The 20,623-nt window shown below is 34.6% G+C and overlaps 1 protein-coding gene across 2 annotated transcripts in view; it reads left to right on the top strand.

Annotated features, from left to right (window-relative positions):
• Window positions 1-20,623, top strand: part of LOC133557473 (calcium/calmodulin-dependent protein kinase kinase 2) — a 55,954-nt gene that overhangs the window by 30,593 nt on the left and 4,738 nt on the right. For both annotated transcript variants that reach the window (XM_061907948.1, XM_061907947.1), the window contains exons 9-16: window positions 1,422-1,443; window positions 1,558-1,646; window positions 9,206-9,405; window positions 13,143-13,196; window positions 13,273-13,346; window positions 16,805-16,892; window positions 16,970-17,101; window positions 18,840-18,925. In XM_061907948.1, coding sequence (XP_061763932.1) covers window positions 1,422-1,443; window positions 1,558-1,646; window positions 9,206-9,405; window positions 13,143-13,196; window positions 13,273-13,346; window positions 16,805-16,892; window positions 16,970-17,101; window positions 18,840-18,925 — 745 coding nt within the window. The remainder of the gene's footprint in view (window positions 1-1,421; window positions 1,444-1,557; window positions 1,647-9,205; window positions 9,406-13,142; window positions 13,197-13,272; window positions 13,347-16,804; window positions 16,893-16,969; window positions 17,102-18,839; window positions 18,926-20,623) is intronic.

Genomic DNA, 20,623 nt, shown 5'->3' with positions numbered 1-20,623 from the left:
AATCCATAATGGATCCAACACAGTCGCGAGAGTCCAGTCCAAAGCGGATCCAACACAGCAGCGAGAGTCCCGTTCACAGCGGAGCCAGCAGGAAACCATCCCAAGCGGAGGCTGATCAGCAGCGCAGAGATGTCCCCAGCCGATACACAGGCGAGCAGTACATGGCCACCGGATCGGACCGGACTCCCTCCACAAAGGAGAGTGGGACATAGAAGAAAAAGAAAAGAAACGGCAGATCAACTGGTCTAAAAAGGGAGTCTATTTAAAGGCTAGAGTATACAAAAGAGTTTTAAGGTGAGACTTAAATGCTTCTACTGAGGTAGCATCTCGAACTGTTACCGGGAGGGCATTCCAGAGTACTGGAGCCCGAAATGAAAAAGCTCTACAGCCCGCAGACTTTTTTTGGGCTTTGGGGATCACTAATAAGCCGGAGTCCTTTGAACGCAGATTTCTTGCCGGGACATATGGTACAATACAATCGGCAAGATAGGATGGAGCTAGACCGTGTAGTATTTTATACGTAAGTAGTAAAACCTTAAAGTCACATCTTAAGTGCACAGGAAGCCAGTGCAGGTGAGCCAGTACAGGCGTAATGTGATCAAACTTTCTTGTTCTTGTCAAAAGTCTAGCGGCCGCATTTATATATATTGTGTGTTGTGCCCTCACAAACTTTGTTGTGTGTTTTGCCCAAACCAACTGTATGTTGTGTGTTGTGCCCTCACAAACGTTGTTTTTTTGCCCACACCAACTATATATATATTGTGTGTTGTGCCCTCACAAACTTTATGTTGTGTGTTTTGCCCACACCAACTATATCTTGTGTGTTGTGCCCTCACAAACGTTGTTTTTTTGCCCACACCAACTATATATATATTGTGTGTTGTGTCCTCACAAACTTTATGTTGTGTGTTTTGTCCACACCAACTATATCTTATGTGTTGTGCCCACTTAACTTTTCCTTCCTGCCCAACACATGCACAGCACTTGCACAAGACGTTGATACAACAAGGGTTTTTAAAGACTGACTTTTAAACAAGGTTACAAAATAGTTGTATTTGTAAATTGAGACGTTATTTGTCAGAAAATGACCAACTTTCAATGTCAAATCAACGTCGCAACCTGACATTGATTAAACGTCGACAAAAGGCATGTTGCTTCAGCGTTAGATTTGAGTTAGTCAACGTCAGGACCTAATTCAACAAATGATCTACATTGTTTCAATGTCGTGTGCCTGATGTGGCACAACACATGTTAAAAAAAAAAAAAAAAACAGTACACAGCACATTAACAAACATGCACGATATATGAAACACAACACGTGCACAAGGTATGCACAACAGGTGCTGAAGACATGCACAACACAGAATAATGGCCTGTTGTCCTTAAATGTCGTGCTAACGATGTTTGTGTGTGTCTTGCAGTGTTTGAGCTGGTCAAGCAAGGGTAAGCTTCTTTCCTTGTCATGACTCCAAACATGCTTCAGTCTCATTGCTGAGGGTTGTTCAGTGTGTGTGTGTGTGTGTGTGTGTGTGTGTGTGTGTGTGTGTGTGTGTCCAGGGCGGTGATGGAGGTGCCCACAGACAAAGCGTTCAGCGAGGACCAGGCTCGCTTTTATTTCCAGGACCTGCTGAGAGGAATGGAGTATTGTGAGTAAAGCAGTTCCTATTCTTACAGCGCATAAGGAGACACTTGATTATTACATTACGTCATCAACTATGCTCTATTGTGTTGATTTACAAACAATAATTGTCAGGTTCAAACACTGATGACATCTATTAAACAAGACAAAAAGCAAGGAATTAAACAGAGACAGAATTCAATTCGGCTCAATTTGAGGAGAAACGTCCGGGCTGTACTCTTGTACAGTCTCCCACCACGCTCTGACGAAAGATTGTACGCCTCCTTTTTTATTTGGACTTTCCCTGATTACATGGCAACAGCTGTTTCTAAAGGAAGGGGGCCGTAAACAGCTGCTACCTTTGGTCACAAAACAGTTCAAAGAAAAGGTGCCTGAAGGGGGGGGGCGTCAGGTCTTGCTTCCTCTCCGCTTTGTAGATCTCGGGTCAAGACAAAATCTTCCTGTGGATTACAATACATCAAAGAAACCGACACTTTCATGTCGCTTCCCATCCTACACAGTGGAGTTGGATCAAAGACAGCTGTTGTCCTCTCGCCGGGAACTCATCGCAACACAACATTTTGACATTATTACATTGCGTCATCAAATCTGCTCTATTGTGTTGATTTACAAACAATTTGGCTCAATTTGAGGAGAAACGTCACAACCAGAAGATTAAACACCACACAAAGCCACAACACAACCAGAAGACTAAACACAACAACATAAAGCCACAACACAACTAGAAGACTAAACACAACAACATAAAGCCACAACACAACTAGAAGACTAAACACAACAACATAAAGCCACAACACAACACGATGCCAAAACACAATATAACAACGTAACAAAGTCAAAACACAAAAAAATAAAGATGTAACACAACAACATAAAGCAAAACAATACTATAAAGACGCAACACAACATAAAGTCAAAACACAACAAAATAAAGATGTCACACAACAAAAACATAAAGCAAAACACAACAATGTAGAGACATATCACAATATAAAGATGTAACACAACAATATAAAGACGTAATCAATCAATCAATCAATGTTTACTTATATAGCCCTAAATCACTAGTGTCTCAAAGGGCTGCACAAACCACTACGACATCCTCGGTAGGCCCACATAAGGGCAAGGAAAACTCACACCCAGTGGGCCATCGGTGACAATAATGACCCAGTGGGACGTCGGTGACAATGAGGACTATGAGAACCTTAGAGAGGAGGAAAGCAATGGATGTCGAGCGGATCTAACATGATACTGTGAAAGTTCAATCCACAATGGATACAACACAGTCGCGAGAGTCCAGTCCAAAGAGGATCCACGACACAGCAGCGAGAGTCCCGTTCACAGCGGAGCCAGCAGGAAACCATCCCAAGCGTAGGCGGACCAGCAGCGCAGAGATGTCCCCAGCCGATCCACAGGCGAGCAGTACATGGCCACCGGATCGGACCGGACCCCCTCCACACGGGAGAGTGGGACATAGAAGAAAAAGAAAAGAAACGGCAGATCAACTGGTCTAAAAAGGGAGTCTATTTAAAGGCTAGAGTATACAAATGAGTTTTAAGGTGAGACTTAAATGCTTCTACTGAGGTGGCATCGCGAACTGTTACCGGGAGGGTATTCCAGAGTACTGGAGCCCGAACGGAAAATGCTCTATAGCCCGCAGACTTTTTTTGGGCTTTGGGAATCACTAATAAGCCGGAGTCCTTTGAACGCAGATTTCTTGCCGGGACATATGGTACAATACAATCGGCAAGATAAGATGGAGCTAGACCGTGTAGTATTTTATACGTAAGTAGTAAAACCTTAAAGTCACATCTTAAGTGCACAGGAAGCCAGTGCAGGTGAGCCAGTACAGGCGTAATGTGATCAAACTTTCTTGTTCTTGTCAAAAGTCTAGCAGCCGCATTTTGTACCAACTGTAATCTTTTAATGCTAGACATGGGGAGACCCGAAAATAATACGTTACAGTAGTCGAGGCGAGACGTAACAAACGCATGGATAATGATCTCAGCGTCTTTAGTGGACAGAATGGAGCGAATTTTAGCGATATTACGGAGATGAAAGAAGGCCGTTTTAGTAACGCTTTTAATGTGTGCCTCAAAGGAGAGAGTTGGGTCGAAGATAATACCCAGATTCTTTACCGTGTCACCTTGTTTAATTGTTTGGTTGTCAAATGTTAGAGTTGTATTATTAAATAGAGTTCGGTGTCTAGCAGGACCGATAATCAGCATTTCCGTTTTTTTGGCGTTGAGTTGCAAAAAGTTAGCGGACATCCATTGTTTAATTTCATTAAGACACGCCTCCAGCTGACTACAATCCGGCGTGTTGGTCAGCTTTAGGGGCATGTAGAGTTGGGTGTCATCAGCATAACAGTGAAAGCTAATACCGTATTTGCGTATGATGTCACCTAGCGGCAGCATGTAGATGCTGAAGAGTGCAGGGCCAAGGACCGAACCCTGGGGAACTCCACACGTTACCTTAACGTAGTCCGAGGTCACATTGTTATGGGAGACACACTGCATCCTATCAGTAAGATAAGAGTTAACCCAAGACAGGTCTAAGTCTGACATACCAATTCGTGTTTTGATACGTTCTAATAAAATATTATGATCGACGGTATCGAAAGCAGCGCTAAGATCGAGGAGCAGCAACATAGATGACGCATCAGAATCCATCGTTAGCAATAGATCATTAGTCATTTTTGCGAGGGCTGTCTCCGTGGAGTGATTTGCCCTGAAACCGGATTGAAAGGTTTCACATAGATTGTTAGACGCTAAGTGTTCATTTAACTGCTCCGCAACAATTTTTTCGAGGATTTTTGAAATAAAGGGAAGGTGAGACACCGGTCGGTAATTTACCATGAGGTCAGGATCGAGGTTAGGTCTTTTAAGAAGAGGATGAATACCCGCTTTTCTGAATGCTAGGGGAACAGTGCCCGAGGAGAGTGATAAGTTTATAATATTTAACACTGATGGACCTAATAATACAAAGAGCTCCTTGATCAGTTTCCCAGGAAGAGGGTCAAGTAAACATGTTGTCTGTTTTATTCCATTTACACGTTGTAACAATTCCTCTAATGTTATTTCCTCAAAACGAAAGAAAGTATTTTGGAGGGCAGTATCCGCCGTATATACAATCGTGTCAGTGTTAATAGAACCCCGTTGTAGCTGGGACGCATTGTCTTTAATCTCCTTTCTAATGACTTCAATTTTCTTACTAAAGAATTGCATAAAGTCATCAGCTGAGTGGGTTGAGCTACTGGAAGGAGTCCCTTGTTGGGTTAGCGATGCTACCGTACTACCAAAAATTTAGGATCGTTTTTATTACGGTGGATGAGATTTGAGTAATATTTAGCTTTAGCTAAGGTAAGCATGCGTTTATAAGTTATTAAACCATCACTCCATGCTTGATGGTGCACCTCCAAGTTTAGTCGTGCGCCATTTGCGTTCCAGCTTTCTACATAATAATTTCTGAGCTCTAGTTTCTTCTGTAAACCACGGGGTGCGCTTTTTTGGAGCCTTTTTTAACTTTAGCGGTGCTATGTTATCAATGGTTTCGCGCAGGGCGTCGTTAAAGTTGTTAGTGAGGTTATCAATAGAGCCCACATACTTTGGGAATGGTGCCATTACCGAGGGCAGTAGGTCAGCAAGAGTTGTCGTTGTGGCTGTATTAATGTTGCGGCTGCTATAGCAGTTATTATTATTATTAGTTTGACGAACATGCGTCTGAACCTCGAATTTTATAAGGTAATGATCAGACAATACTTTAGTATACGGGAGTATCGTAACTTTGGAAACGGTGATGCCCCTGACAAGCACTAGGTCTATCGTATTACCGTTGCGATGCGTGGGTTCATTTATTATTTGTGTGAGACCACAGCTATCAATTACAGTCTGGAGCGCTACGCACGGTGGGTCCGATGGGGTATTCATATGGATATTAAAGTCCCCCATTATGATTATATTATCGGCGTGTGTCACTAGATCAGCAACGAACTCTGAGAATTCATTAATAAAGTCCGAATAGGGCCCTGGGGGGCGGTAGATAACAGCCAGGTGTAGAGGCAGCGGTGTGACAGACCTCATAGTAAGCACCTCAAACGATTTATATTTATTATTTATGTTAGGACTAAGGTTAAAGTTTTCGTTGTATATTAGTGCAACCCCCCCACCCCTTTTGAGCGGACGGGCAATATGCGCATGTGTAAAGTTAGGAGGACTTGCCTCATTTAGCGCAAAAAAGTCATTTGGTTTAAGCCAGGTTTCGCTGAGACCGATGACGTTAAGATTGTTGTCTCTGATAATATCATTAACTAACAACGTTTTAGGAGACAATGATCTTATGTTTAAAAAACCTATATTATATGTAGTTGGCTGTTTTAGGGAGTTTTTGATCAAATTATCCGTAGTAGCAATATTAATAATGTTGTGTTTATTATGCCCAGTGCATTTAGTATAGTTACGACCATATCTAGGAATTGATACGACAGGAATTTTCCGATTGTTTGATTGTTGCTTTGATAAACTGCACGCATCATGGTTAGCCACCTCAGTAACGGGGCTTTTCCGATTGTTTGTTTGTTGCTTTGATAAACTGCACGCATCATGGTTAGCCACCTCAGTAACGGGGATTTTCCGATTGTTTGTTTGTTGCTTTGATAAACTGCACGCATCATAGTTAGCCACCTCAGTAGAACACATGTCCAACTCTGAAACACTCAAAGCAGAAAAAACTTGTTCTAATTTAACAGACTCCTTACCCAGACCAGTAGTCTCGCATTTTCCATCTAAATCCGTCTTCGGGATGGAGGAAAGTGGTGTTCTGTGGGGATTAGCCTTCTGCTTTGTTTTTAGCCCCGCTCGGCATCCGCGTTTCCGATCACACCGCTGGCGTCTGCTCCGTAGACGGCCCCCGCTGCTACTAGACTCCGCTGCTTCACAGGCCGCTGGATGTAGCCGCCGATGTATTCCCATGCTAGTTAGCAAGTCTAGCACGCAAGTGTCTATCAGTCCAAAACGGCCCGATGTGTCCACATCCAGAAGTGTCTGGCGGTCGTACGTGATCACGGAGTGACCACGATGTGAGCCAGCCATAAAGTTTGTGGAATTGTCCGGTATTTCTGCCAAATGTTCCATCTTTAGCAGGAGCTCCTCGAGAGCGCAGCCCGTCCGGGCGCCGCCATCTTGGAGAAAGTAACACAACAACAAAAAGAAAAACACAACAATATAAAGACGAAACACGACATTACAAACACATAACACAATGTAAATATACTGCAGTGTAGTGTGTATTGTTGTAGTACATGAAATTATTTCCAGTGCACTGTACTGTACATTGTTGTAGTATATGAAAGTATTTATACGACACTGTACATTATATTGTACTAGTATATGAAAGTATTTACACTACAGTGTACTGCATATTGTACTAGTATATGAAAGTATTTACACTTCAGTGTACTGCATATTGTACTAGTATATGAAAGTATTTATACCACACTGTACTGCATATTGTACTAGTATATGAAAGTATTTCCACTACACGGTACTGAACATTGTTGTAGTATATGAAAGTATTTATACTACACTACACTGTATATTGTACTAGTATTCAAAAGTATTTATATGACACTGTACTGCATATTGTACTAGCATATGAAAGTATTTATACTACACTATACTGTGTATCGTTGTAGTATATGAAAGTATTTATACTACACTGTACTGTACATTGTTGTAGTATATGACAGTATTTATAAAACACTGTACTGTGTATTGTTGTAGTATATGAAAGTAGTTACACTACACTGTATTGTACATTGTTGTAGTATATGAAAGTATTTATTCTACACTACACTGTATATTTTACTAGTATAAAAAAGTATTTATATGACACTGTACTGCATATTGTACTAGCATATGAAAGTATTTATACTACACTATACTGTGTATCGTAGTATATGAAAGTATTTATACTACACTGTACTGTATATTTTACTAGTATATAAAAGTATTTACTGTATAATACACTGTACTGTACATTGTGCTAGTATATGACAGTATTTATACTACAGTGTAGTATGTATTGTGGTAGTATTTGAGAGTATTTATACTGTAGTGTGTATTGTGGTAGTATTTGAGAGTATTTATACTACAGTGTAGTGTGTATTGTGGTAGTATATGAGAGTATTTATACTGTAGTGTGTATTGTGGTAGTATTTGAGAGTATTTATACTACAGTGTAGTGTGTATTGTGGTAGTATATGAGAGTATTTCTACTAGAGCAGGGGTCACCAACCTTTTTGAAAGCAAGAGCTACTTATTGGGTACTGATTAATGCGAAGGGCTACCAGTTTGATACACACTTAAATAAATTGCCAGAAATAGCCAATTTGCTCAATTTACCTTTAATAAATAAATCCATATATATATAAAAAAATGGTTATTTCTGTCTGTCATTCTGTTGTACATTTTTTTTCCTTTTACGGAAGGTTTTTTTGTAGAGAATAAATGATGGAAAAACACTTAATTGAACGGTTTAAAAGAGGAGAAAACATTTAAAAAATGAAAATTTAATTTTGAAACATAGTTTATTTCTTTAAAATTCAAAATTCAACCGAAAAATATGAAGAGAAAAACTAGCTAATTCGAGTCTTTTTCAAAAAAATAATGTATTGAACATCATTAGTAGTTTTTCCTAATTAAGATTAATTTTAGAATTTTGATGACATGTTTTAAATAGGTTAAAATCCAATCCGCATTTTCCTAGAATATATAACAAATTGGACCAAGTTGTATTTCTAACAAAGACAAATCATTATTTCTTCTAGATTTTACAGAACAAAAATTTTAAAAGAAATTCAAAATACTTTGAAATAAGATTTAAATTTGATTCTACAGATTTTCTAGATTTGCTTGTATAATTTTATTGAATTTTAATCATAAGAAGTTTGAAGAAATATTTCACAAATATTCTTTGTCGAAAGAAGCTAAAATGAAGAATTAAATTAAAATGTATTTATTATTCTTTACAATAAAAAAATAAATGTACTTGAACATTGATTTGCATTGTCTGGAAAGAAGAGGAGGGAATTTAAAAGGTAAAAAGGTATATGTGTTTAAAAATCATTTTTAAGGTTGTGTTTTTTCTCTAAAATCTGAAAGTTATAAGAATCAAAGTAAAAAAATAAATAAATGAATGTTTTTAAACAAGTGAAGACCAAGTCTTTAAAATTTTTTCTTGGATTTTCAAATTCTATTTGAGTTTTGTCTCTCTTAGAATTAAAAATGTCGAGCAAAATGAGACCAGCTTGCTAGTAATTAAATACAATTTAAAAAATAGAGGCAGCTCACTGGTAAGTGCTGCTTATGTGAGCTATTTTTAGAACAGGCCAGCGGGCGACTCATCTGGTCCTTACGGGCTACCTGGTGTTGGTGACCCCTGGTGTAGTGTGTACTGTGGTAGTTTATGACAGTATTACTACTTGAGTGTAGTGTGTACTGTGGTAGTGTATGAGACTATTCCTACTAGAGTGTAGTATATGAGAGTATTAGTGCTTCCTGTGTGCAGTACACTACCAGAGGATCATCCACCGAGACGTGAAGCCCTCCAACCTGCTGGTGGCAGAAGACGGCCACATCAAGATCGCAGACTTCGGGGTGAGCAACCAGTTCCAGGGGACAGACGCCCTGCTGACCAGCACTGTGGGCACACCTGCCTTCTTGGCCCCCGAGACTCTGTCTGACACCAGGAAGAACTTCTCTGGCAAGGTCAGCTGGCGCCACTAGTACTGACACTAGTACTGCAACTAGTACTGCAACTAGAACTCCAACTAGTACTGCAACTAGAACTGCAACTAGAACTCCAACTAGTACTGCAACTACAACTCCAACTAGTACTGCAACTACAACTCCCAACTAGTACTGACATTAGTACTGCAACTACTACTGCAATTAGTACAGCAACTAGAACTCCAACTAGTACTGCAACTCGTACTGCAACTAGAACTGCAACTTGAAATGCAACTAGAACTGCAACTTGAAATGCAACTAGAACTGCAACTAGACCTCCAACTAGAACTGCAACTATAACTGCAACTAGAACTCCAACTAGTACTGCAACAAGTACTGCAACTAGAACTCCAAATAGTACTGCAACTAGTACTCCAACTAGAACTCCAACTAGTACTGCAATTAGTACGGCAACTAGAACTCCAACTAGTACTGCAACTAGTACTGCAACTAGAACTCCAACTAGTACTGCAACTAGAACTCCGACTAGTACTGCAACTACTACTGCAACTAGTACTCCAACTAGAACTCCTACTAGTACTGCAACTAGAACTCCAACTAGTACTGCAACTAGTACTGCAACTAGAACTCCAACTAGTACTGCAACTAGAACTCCAACTAGTACTGCAACTAGAACTCAAACTAGTACTCCAACTAGTACTGCAACTAGAACTCAAACTAGTACTGCAACTAGTACTGCAACTAGTACTGCAACTAGAACTCCAACTACTACTGCAACTAGTACTCCAACTAGAGCTCCTACTAGTACTGCAACTAGTACTGCAACTAGTACTCCAACTAGTACTCCAACTAGTACTGCAACTAGAACTCCAACTAGTACTGCAACTAGAACTCTAACTAGTACCGCAACTAGAACTACAACTATTACTGCAACTAGAACTACAACTATTACTGCAACTAGAACTACAACTAGTACTGCAACTAGAACTACAACTAGTACTGCAACTAGAACTACAACTAGATCTCCAACTAGTACTCCAACTAGTACTCCAACTAGTACTGACACTAGTACTGCAACTAGTACCGCAACTAGTACCGCAACTAGTACTGCAACTAGAACTCCAACTCTTACTCCAACTAGTACTGCAACTAGAACTGTAACTAATACTGTAACTAGTACTCCAACTAGTACTGCAATACCACTTTGTCTTTGTGGGCGGTCTTACGAGTGTGCTAACTTCACCTATGTTAACATGCTAAAGTTTTATGTTGTATTCCTTTAAACCTAAAAAATCAAGGATTTGCTTACTCGCCGCCATTCTAGAAGTACTTTTCCTATGTCCTCATGCTAATGTTAGCATGCTAATGTTTTATGCTACAAATTTTATTTGTTTAAACCTACAAATCCTGGCTTTTAATACCTGGCACCATCTTAAAAGAAGGCCAACTTTTCCTATGTCCTCATGCTAAAGTTAGCATGCTAAAGTTTTTACAGATTTTTATCAATTGAACCCTAACTCTTGTGGAATTTGCTACTTGTTGCCAACTGGCAAGTACACTCACTGTTCTCATTTTAACATGCCAGCGTTAGCGAGCTAGCACTTTAGCTAATTGTTTAACCTAAAATCTTGTGGCTTTTGATATTTGAAGCCTTAGTAGAAGTATGCTGACCTTTCCTATTTTAGCATGTCAATGTTAGCATGCTAACATTTATTGTTAGCATTTTAGCTAATTGCATTTGTTTAAACATAAAAATGATAGCTATTGATAACTGACACCATCTTAAAAGAATGTCAACTTTTCCTATGTCCTCATGCTAATGTTTTATGCTAGAAATGTTATTTGTTGTAGCCTAAAAATGATGGATTTTAATACCTGGCACCGTCTTAGAAGAATGTTGACTTTTCCTATGTCCTCATGCTAACGTTAGCATGCTAAAATTTGAACAGATCTGATCAGTTGAAGCTTGACTCTTGTGGAATATGCTACTTGTTGCCAACTGGCAAGTACGCTCATTGTTCTAATTATAACATGCCAGCGTTAGCGAGCTAGCACTTTATGCTAGCATTTAAGCTAATTGTATTAACTTTAACCTAAAATCTCATGGCTTCTAATATTTGAAGCCTTCGTAGAAGTATGCTGACCTTTCCTATTTTATTATGTTAAATGTTAGCATGCTAACTTTTTATATTAGCATAATTAGCTAATTGCATTTGTTTAGAACTAAAAACTATGGCTATTGATAACTGGCGCCATCTTAAAATAATGGCAGCTTTTCCTATGTCCTCATGCTAATGTTAGCATGCTAATGTTTTATGATAGATATGTTATTTGTTTTAGCCTAAGAATTATGGAGTTTAACACCTGGCACCATCTTAGAAGAATGCTAACTTTTCTATGTCCTCATGCTAACGGTAGCATGCTAATGTTTTATGCTAGAAATTCAGCTCATTATATTTGTTTGAGCCTACAAATCCTGGCTTTTAATACCTGGCACCATCTTAAAAGAAGGCCAACTTTTCCTATATCCTCATGCTAATGTTAGCATGCTAAAATTTTAACTGATTTTTATCAATTGAACCCTTATTCTTGTGGAATTTGCTAATGTTTCCAACTAGCAAGTACGCTCACTGTTCTCATTATAACATGCCAGCGTTAGCGAGCTAGCACTTTATGATAGCATTTTAGCTAATTGTATTACTTTCAACCTAAAATCTCGTGGCTTTTGATATTTGAAGCCTTAGTAGAAGTATGCTGACCTTTCCAATTTTATCATGTTAATGTTAGCATGCTAACTTTTTATGTTAGCATAATTACCTAATTGCATTTGTTTAGACCTAAAAACTATGGCTATTGATTACTATCGCCATCTTAAAAGAATGCCAGCTTTTCATATGTCCTAATGCTAACGTTAGCATGCTAATGTTTTATGATGGATATGTTATTTGTTTTAGCCTAAAAATGATGGCTTTTAACACCTGGCACCATCTTAGAAGAATGTTAACTTTTCTATGTCCTCATGCTAACGGTAGCATGCCAATGTTTTATGCTAGAAATTCAGCTCATTATATTTGTTTGAACCTACAAATCCTGGCTTTTAATACCTGGCACCATCTTAAAAGAAGGCCAACTTTTCCTATGTCCTCATGTTAACGTTAGCATGCCAAAATTTTAACTGATTTTTATCAATTGAACCTTAACTCTTGTGGAATTTGCTACTTGTTGCCAACTGGCAAGTACACTCACTGTTCTCATTATAACATGCCAGCGTTAGCAAGCTAGCACTTTATAATAGCATTTTAGCTAATTGTATTAATTTTAACCTAAAATCTCGTGGCTTTTGATATTTGAAGCCTTAGTAGAAGTATGCTGGCCTTTCTTATTTTATCATGTTAATTTTAGCATGCTAATTTTTTATTTTTATGTTAGCATAATTAGCTAATTGCATTTGTTTGGACCTAAAAACTATGACTATTGATAACTGGCACCATCTTAAAAGAATGCCAGCTTTTCCTATGTCCTCATGCTAACGTTAGCATGCTAATGTTTTATGATAGATATGTTATTTGTTTTAGCCTAAAAATGATGGAGTTTAACACCTGGCACCATCTTAGAAGAATGCTAACTTTTCTATGTCCTCATGCTAACGTTAGCATGCTAAAATTTGAACAGATTTGCTCAATTGAAGCTTGACTCTTGTGGAATGTGCTACTTGTATGCTGACTAGCCTGGTGTGTGTCTAACTAACCATGCAGGCGCTGGATGTTTGGGCCATGGGTGTGACGCTCTACTGCTTCGTCTTTGGAGTGGTGAGTCTCTCCCTCTCTCTCTCTGGGTGTGACGACAACAGCCAGGAACCATTTTCACGTGTGTCCTTGTGTGCAGTGTCCCTTTATGGACGAGCGCATCCTCAGCCTGCATCACAAGATCAGAACGCTGCCAGTGGAGTTGCCAGAACGGTCGCTTTCTACTTCTTTATAAACATTACTTTAATACAACCTATTATGTTTATTACAACCCATTATTACGTTATTATAACCTATTATGTTTATTACAACCCATTGTTGTTATTACAACCTATTATGTTATTACAACCCATTATGTTTATTACAACCCATTGTTATATTATAACCTATTATGTTTATTACAATCCATTATTATGTTATTACAACGCATTATGTTATTACAAACCCATTATTATGTTTATTACAACCCATTTTTTATGTTTTTATAACATATGTTTATTACAATGCATTATGTTATTACAACCCATTATGTTTATTACAACCCATACAACCTATTATTATGTTATTACATAAATTATGTTTATTAAATGGATTGATATTACAAGTTTAATTACGTTATTACAACCCATTATTGTTATTACAACCCATTATGTTATTACAACTCGTTATGTTATTACAAACTGTTATGTTATTACAACCCATTATGTTCATTACATGGATTATTATGTTATTACAACCCATTATTATGTTTATTACATGGATTATTATTGTTATTACAACCCATTATGTTTATTACATGGATTATTATGTTATTACAAACCATTATTATGTTTACTACATGGATTATTATGTTATTACAACCCATTATTATGTTTATTACATGGATTATTATGTTATTACAACCCATTATGTTATTACATGGATCATGTTATTATGTTTATTACATGGATTATTATGTTATTACAACCCATTATTATGTTTATTACATGGATTATTATTGTTATTACAACCCATTATTATGTTATTACAACCCATTATGTTTATTACATGGATTATTATGTTATTACAAACCATTATTATGTTTATTACATGGATTATTATGTTATCACAACCCATTATTATGTTTATTACATGGATTATTATGGTTATTACAACCCATTATTATGTTATTACAACCCATTATGTTTATTACATGGATTATTATGTTATTACAAACCATTATTATGTTTATTACAAGGATTATTATGTTATTACAACCCATTATTATGTTTAATACATGGATTATTATGTTATTACAACCCATTATGTTATTACATGGATCATGTTATTATGTTTATTACATGGATTGTTATTACAACCCATTATTATGTTTATTACATGGATTATTATGGTTATTACAACCCATTATTATGTTATTACAACCCATTATGTTTATTACATGGATTATTATGTTATTACAAACCATTATTATGTTTATTACAAGGATTATTATGTTATTACAACCCATTATTATGTTTAATACATGGATTATTATGTTATTCCAACCCATTATGTTATTACATGGATCATGTTATTATGTTTATTACATGGATTGTTATTACAAGTTTAATTATGTTATTACAACCCATTGTTTATTACATTGATTATTATGTTATTATGACCCATTATTATTCTTATTACAATGATTATTATTAGAAGGATTATTATGTTATTACAACCCATCATTATGTATATTACATGGATCATTATGTTATTACGACCCATTATTATATTTATTACAAGGATTATTATGTTATTACAACTCATGTTTATTATAAGTATAAATATGTTATTATGACCCATTATTATGTTGTTGCAAAGATTGTTCTTAAGACCCATTATTCTGTTTATTACATTCTTTATTATGTTATTACAACCAATTATGTTTATTACATGGATTATGTAATTACAAGTATTACTATGTTATCACAATGATTAGTATGTTATTACAAGTATAATTATGTTATTAAAAATATTGTTTTTACAACCAATTATATTTTTATTACAAGTATTGTTTCGTTTCTTACAAAGATTATGGTTATTAACAAGGATTATGTAACTACAACCGATTGTGTTATTACAACACATTATTACGTTATTACAACCCATTATTATGTTTATTACAACCCATTATTGTTATTACAACCCATTATGTTATTACAACTCGTTATGTTATTACAACCCATTATGTTTATTACATGGATTATTATGTTATTACAACTCATGTTTATTACATGGATTATTATGGTTATTACAACCCATTATTATGTTATTACAACCCATTATGTTTATTACATGGATTATTATGTTATTACAAACCATTATTATGTTTATTACATGGATTATTATGTTATTACAACCCATTATTATGTTTATTACATGGATTATTATGTTATTACAACCCATTATTATGTTTATTACATGGATTATTATGTTATTACAACCCATTATTATGTTTATTACATGGATTATTATGTTATTCCAACCCATTATGTTATTACATGGATCATGTTATGTTTATTACATGGATTGTTATTACAAGTTTAATTATGTTATTACAACCCATTATGTTTATTACATTGATTATTATGTTATTATGACCCATTATTTTTATTACGATTATTGTTATTAGAAGGATTATTATGTTATTACAACCCATCATTATGTATATTACATGGATTATTATGTTATTACAACCCATTATTATGTTTATTACATGGATTATTATGTTATTACAAACCATTATTATGTTTATTACATGGATTATTATGTTATTACAACCCATTATTATGTTTATTACATGGATTATTGTTATTCCAACCCATTATGTTATTACATGGATCATGTTATTATGTTTATTACATGGATTGTTATTACAAGTTTAATTATGTTTATTACATTGATTATTATGTTATTATGACCCATTATTATTCTTATTACAATGATTATTGTTATTAGAAGGATTATTATGTTATTACAACCCATCATTATGTATATTACATGGATCATTATGTTATTACGACCCATTATTATATTTATTACAAGGATCATTGTTATTACAACTCATTATGTTTATTATAAGTATAAATATGTTATTAAGACCCATTATTCTGTTTATTACATTCAATGATTAGTATGTTATTACAAGTATAATTATGTTATTAAAAATATTGTTTTTACAATCAATTATATTGTTATTACAAGTATTGTTTCGTTTCTTACAAAGAATATGGTTATTAACAAGGATTATGTAACTACAACCGATTGTGTTATTACAACACATTATTAAGTTATTACAACCCATTATTGTGTTTATAACAACTGATTATTATGTTATTACAAGGATCATTATGTGTTTAACAATACGTATTATTTTATTACAATGACTATTATGTTTCTTACAAGGATTATTATGTTATTACATGTATTATTAAAAGTATTATCATGTTTATTACAATGATTAGTATGGTTATTACCAGGATTATGATGTTATGACAAGTATTATTATGTATAATAGAAGTATTATTATGTTATTCCAAGTATTGTTATGTTAGCAAGTATTATCATGTAATTACAAGGATTATTAGAAGTATTATTACAATGTAATGATGATGATGATGTCATGGCCACAGTGCTGAGGTGTCTGAGGACCTGAAGGACTTGCTGCTGAAGATGCTGGACAAGAACCCTGAGAGCAGAATATCAATTCCACAGATGAAAGTAAGATATTCTCCTCCACCAGGGGGCCTTCTGTCCTCCTGACCCCCTGACCCCCAACCCCCACCCCGGTCTCACAGGTGCACCCGTGGGTGACCCGGCACGGCGCCGAGCCCCTCCCCCCGGAGGACGACAACTGCTGCTCGCTCATCGAGGTGACGGAGGAGGAGGTGGAGAACTCTGTCAAGCACATTCCCAGCCTGCCAACTGTGGTGAGAACTAACATGCTGACTCTGCATTTGAAGAATCACTCTCATTGATAATAGCAATGTGATGACTGCAGTGTCACGTGACTTAAGTAAGATGCTGATATCAACATGAGCAAACATGTATCGGCCTTAGCAAAACACTAAATATGACAATATCATCACGAACATGTGGTACTGAGAGGACATGTTCAATATTTGACAAAAACAAACATTGAAATATAAAGAAAATATCTGCTCGACCAAAAAATATGAACATATAATCAAATTTAGGAAAAAAAAAATAAAATAAAAAAATATATATGTATATCTATACATGTTATAATAATTTAAATAGTATATTAACTGTAACCTGTTTTATTATTATTTATATAGCAAATAATATATAAACTGTAATCTGCTTAATTATTTATATAGCAATAATATATTTACTGTTACCTGTTTTATTATTATTTATATAGCAAATAATATATCAACTGTAATCTGCTTAATTATTTATACAGCAATAATATATTTACTGTAACCTGTTTTATTATAATTCATAACTGAACAATATATTATCTCATCTGTTTTATTATTTATATAGCAATAATATAATAACGGTAACCTGTTTTATTATCATTTATGACTGAAAAATACATTCTCTCATCTGTTTTATTATTTATATAGCAATAATATATTAACTGTAACATGTTTTATTATCATTTATAACTGAACAATATATTCTCTCTAATCTGTTTTATTATAATTTATATAGCAATAATATATTAACTGTAACCTGTTTTATTATCATTCATAACTGAACAGTATATTCTCTGTAATCTGTTTTATAATTATTTTTATATCAAATATATTAACTGTACTATGTTTTATTATCATTTATAACTGAATGATGTATTCTCTCCAATCTGTTTTATTTTTATAGCAAATAATATATCAACCGTAACCTGTTTTGTTATCATTTATAACTAGAAAATATATACTCCATCCATCCATTTTCTACCGCTTATTCCCTTTCGGGGTCGCGGGGGGCGCTGGCGCCTATCTCAGCTACAATCGGGCGGAAGGCGGGGTACACCCTGGACAACTCATCTGTATTATTATTTATATAACAATATTATATTGACTGTAACCTGTTTTACTATTATTTATATAGAAAATATATTGTCTCTCGTCTGTTTTATGGATATAACAATATTTTAACTGTAACCTGTTTTATTAGTATTAATATTGCAAATAAATTAACGTAACTTGTTTTACTATCTTTTATAAGCGAATGATATATTGTCTGTAATGTTTTATTATCATTTATTTTGCACGTAATATATTAACAATCTGTTTTTATTAACAATAATAAAACAATATGTTTACTATAACCTGTTTTGTTATTAATCATATCACAAATATATGCCTATAATCTGTTTTCTTATCAATTATATACTAATAATGTATTTACTGTAATGTTTTAATATTTGTATACTAATAATATATTTACTGTAATCTGTTTTATTATTATTTATATACTAAGATATATACTGCAATCTGTTTTATTAGTATTTATATAGCAAATGTACTGCACTGTGAGAAGTATAGGAGAAGTTACATTAAGTTTCACACTACTATGTAATGTCATATTATACAGTTTGAAACAAGTGTCATACATAATGAGCACATGAATATTCACACATGCATACATAGTGAGCACATGAATATTCACACATGCAATAAAAATGTCTTTGTACAGATCCTGGTGAGGACCATGTTGAGGAAGAGATCCTTTGGGAACCCTTTTGATTGGGCCAGGAAAGAAGGAAGCAGCGGCTCACACACGTAAGGACTCTCACTTCATGTCCATATATGGAACCTCCATTTACACACTCAACTGGTTCTTCAGCAGGGTTCCTCAATCAAAACGTTGGTATAGTGAAGCAAAGTTCTCAATTAGAAGGTGTGTGTGTATGTGTGTGTATGTATGTATATATATATATATATACATATATATATATATACACACATATATGTATGTATATATATATATATATATATATATATATATACACATATATACATATATATATATACATATATATAAAAATGTATATATAGATATATATGTATATATGTATATATATATATATATATATATATATCATCATAGGTACACTTCAACTGTGAGAGACAAAATCCAGGAATTCACATTGTAGGAATTTTAAATAATTTATTAGTAAATTATGGTGGAAAATAAGTATTTGGTCAACCATTCAAAGCTCTCACTGATGGAAGGAGATTTTGGCTGAAAATCTCACGATACATGGCCCCATTCATTCTTTCCTTAAGACGGATCAATGGTCCCGTCCCCTTAGCAGAAAAACATCCCCAAAGCATGTTTCCACCCCCATGCTTCACAGTAGGTATGGTGTTCTTGGGCTGCAACTCAGTATTCTTCTTCCTCCAAACACGACGAGTTGAGTTTACACCAAAAAGTTCTATTTTGGTTTCATCTGACCACATGACATTCTCCCAATCCTCTGCTGTATCATCCATGTATCCATTTTGGTATTAACTCAACTCGATTAAAATTACAGACCTGTCACCATTTTTGTTTGGGAGAACTAGCACAATCGGTGGCTGACGAAATACTTTTTTGCTCCATCATGTATGTATACATATATGTATGTATATATGTATATTATTTATACATGTACGTTTGTATAGACATACATGTATGTATGTCTATACAAACATGCATGTATATACATATATGTATATGTCTATACATGCATACATGTATGTATATACGTATGTATATTATTTATACATGTACGTTTGTATATACATACATGTATGTATATATCCATATATGTATGTATATACAAACGTACATGTATAAATGATATACATAATGTATATAGATGCATACATGTACGTATATACATGCATGTATGTATGGACATACATACATGTGTGTCTATTCATGTATGTCTATACATATGTACATGTATAAGTGATATACATATGTATGTATATACATATATGTATATTATTCATACATGTACGTTTGTATATACATACATGTATATATACATATATGTACGTATATGCATACATGTATATACATACATGTATGCATATACGTACATATATGTATATATACATGTATGTATGTATACATACATACATGTATGTATGTATATTCATACATGTATGTATATATACATACATACATGTATATATACATATATGTACGTATATGCATACATGTATGTATATACATACATGTATGTATATACGTACATGTATGTATATATACATACATACATACATACATACATGTATATATACATACATATATTTATATATATGTATATACATGTATGTATGTATATATAAATATATGTATGTATATATGTAAGTATGTATATACGTATATACATACATGTATGTATATACATACATATATGTATATACATGTATGTATGTACATATATGTATATACATACATGTATGTATGTAGTAGTTTTACATACA

The sequence above is a fragment of the Nerophis ophidion genome, linkage group LG08 (assembly GCF_033978795.1).
Source record: "Nerophis ophidion isolate RoL-2023_Sa linkage group LG08, RoL_Noph_v1.0, whole genome shotgun sequence".
NCBI lineage: Eukaryota > Metazoa > Chordata > Actinopteri > Syngnathiformes > Syngnathidae > Nerophis > Nerophis ophidion.
Note: the sequence above shows the minus strand (reverse complement) of the source record. Positions and strands in the feature narration are given on the sequence as shown.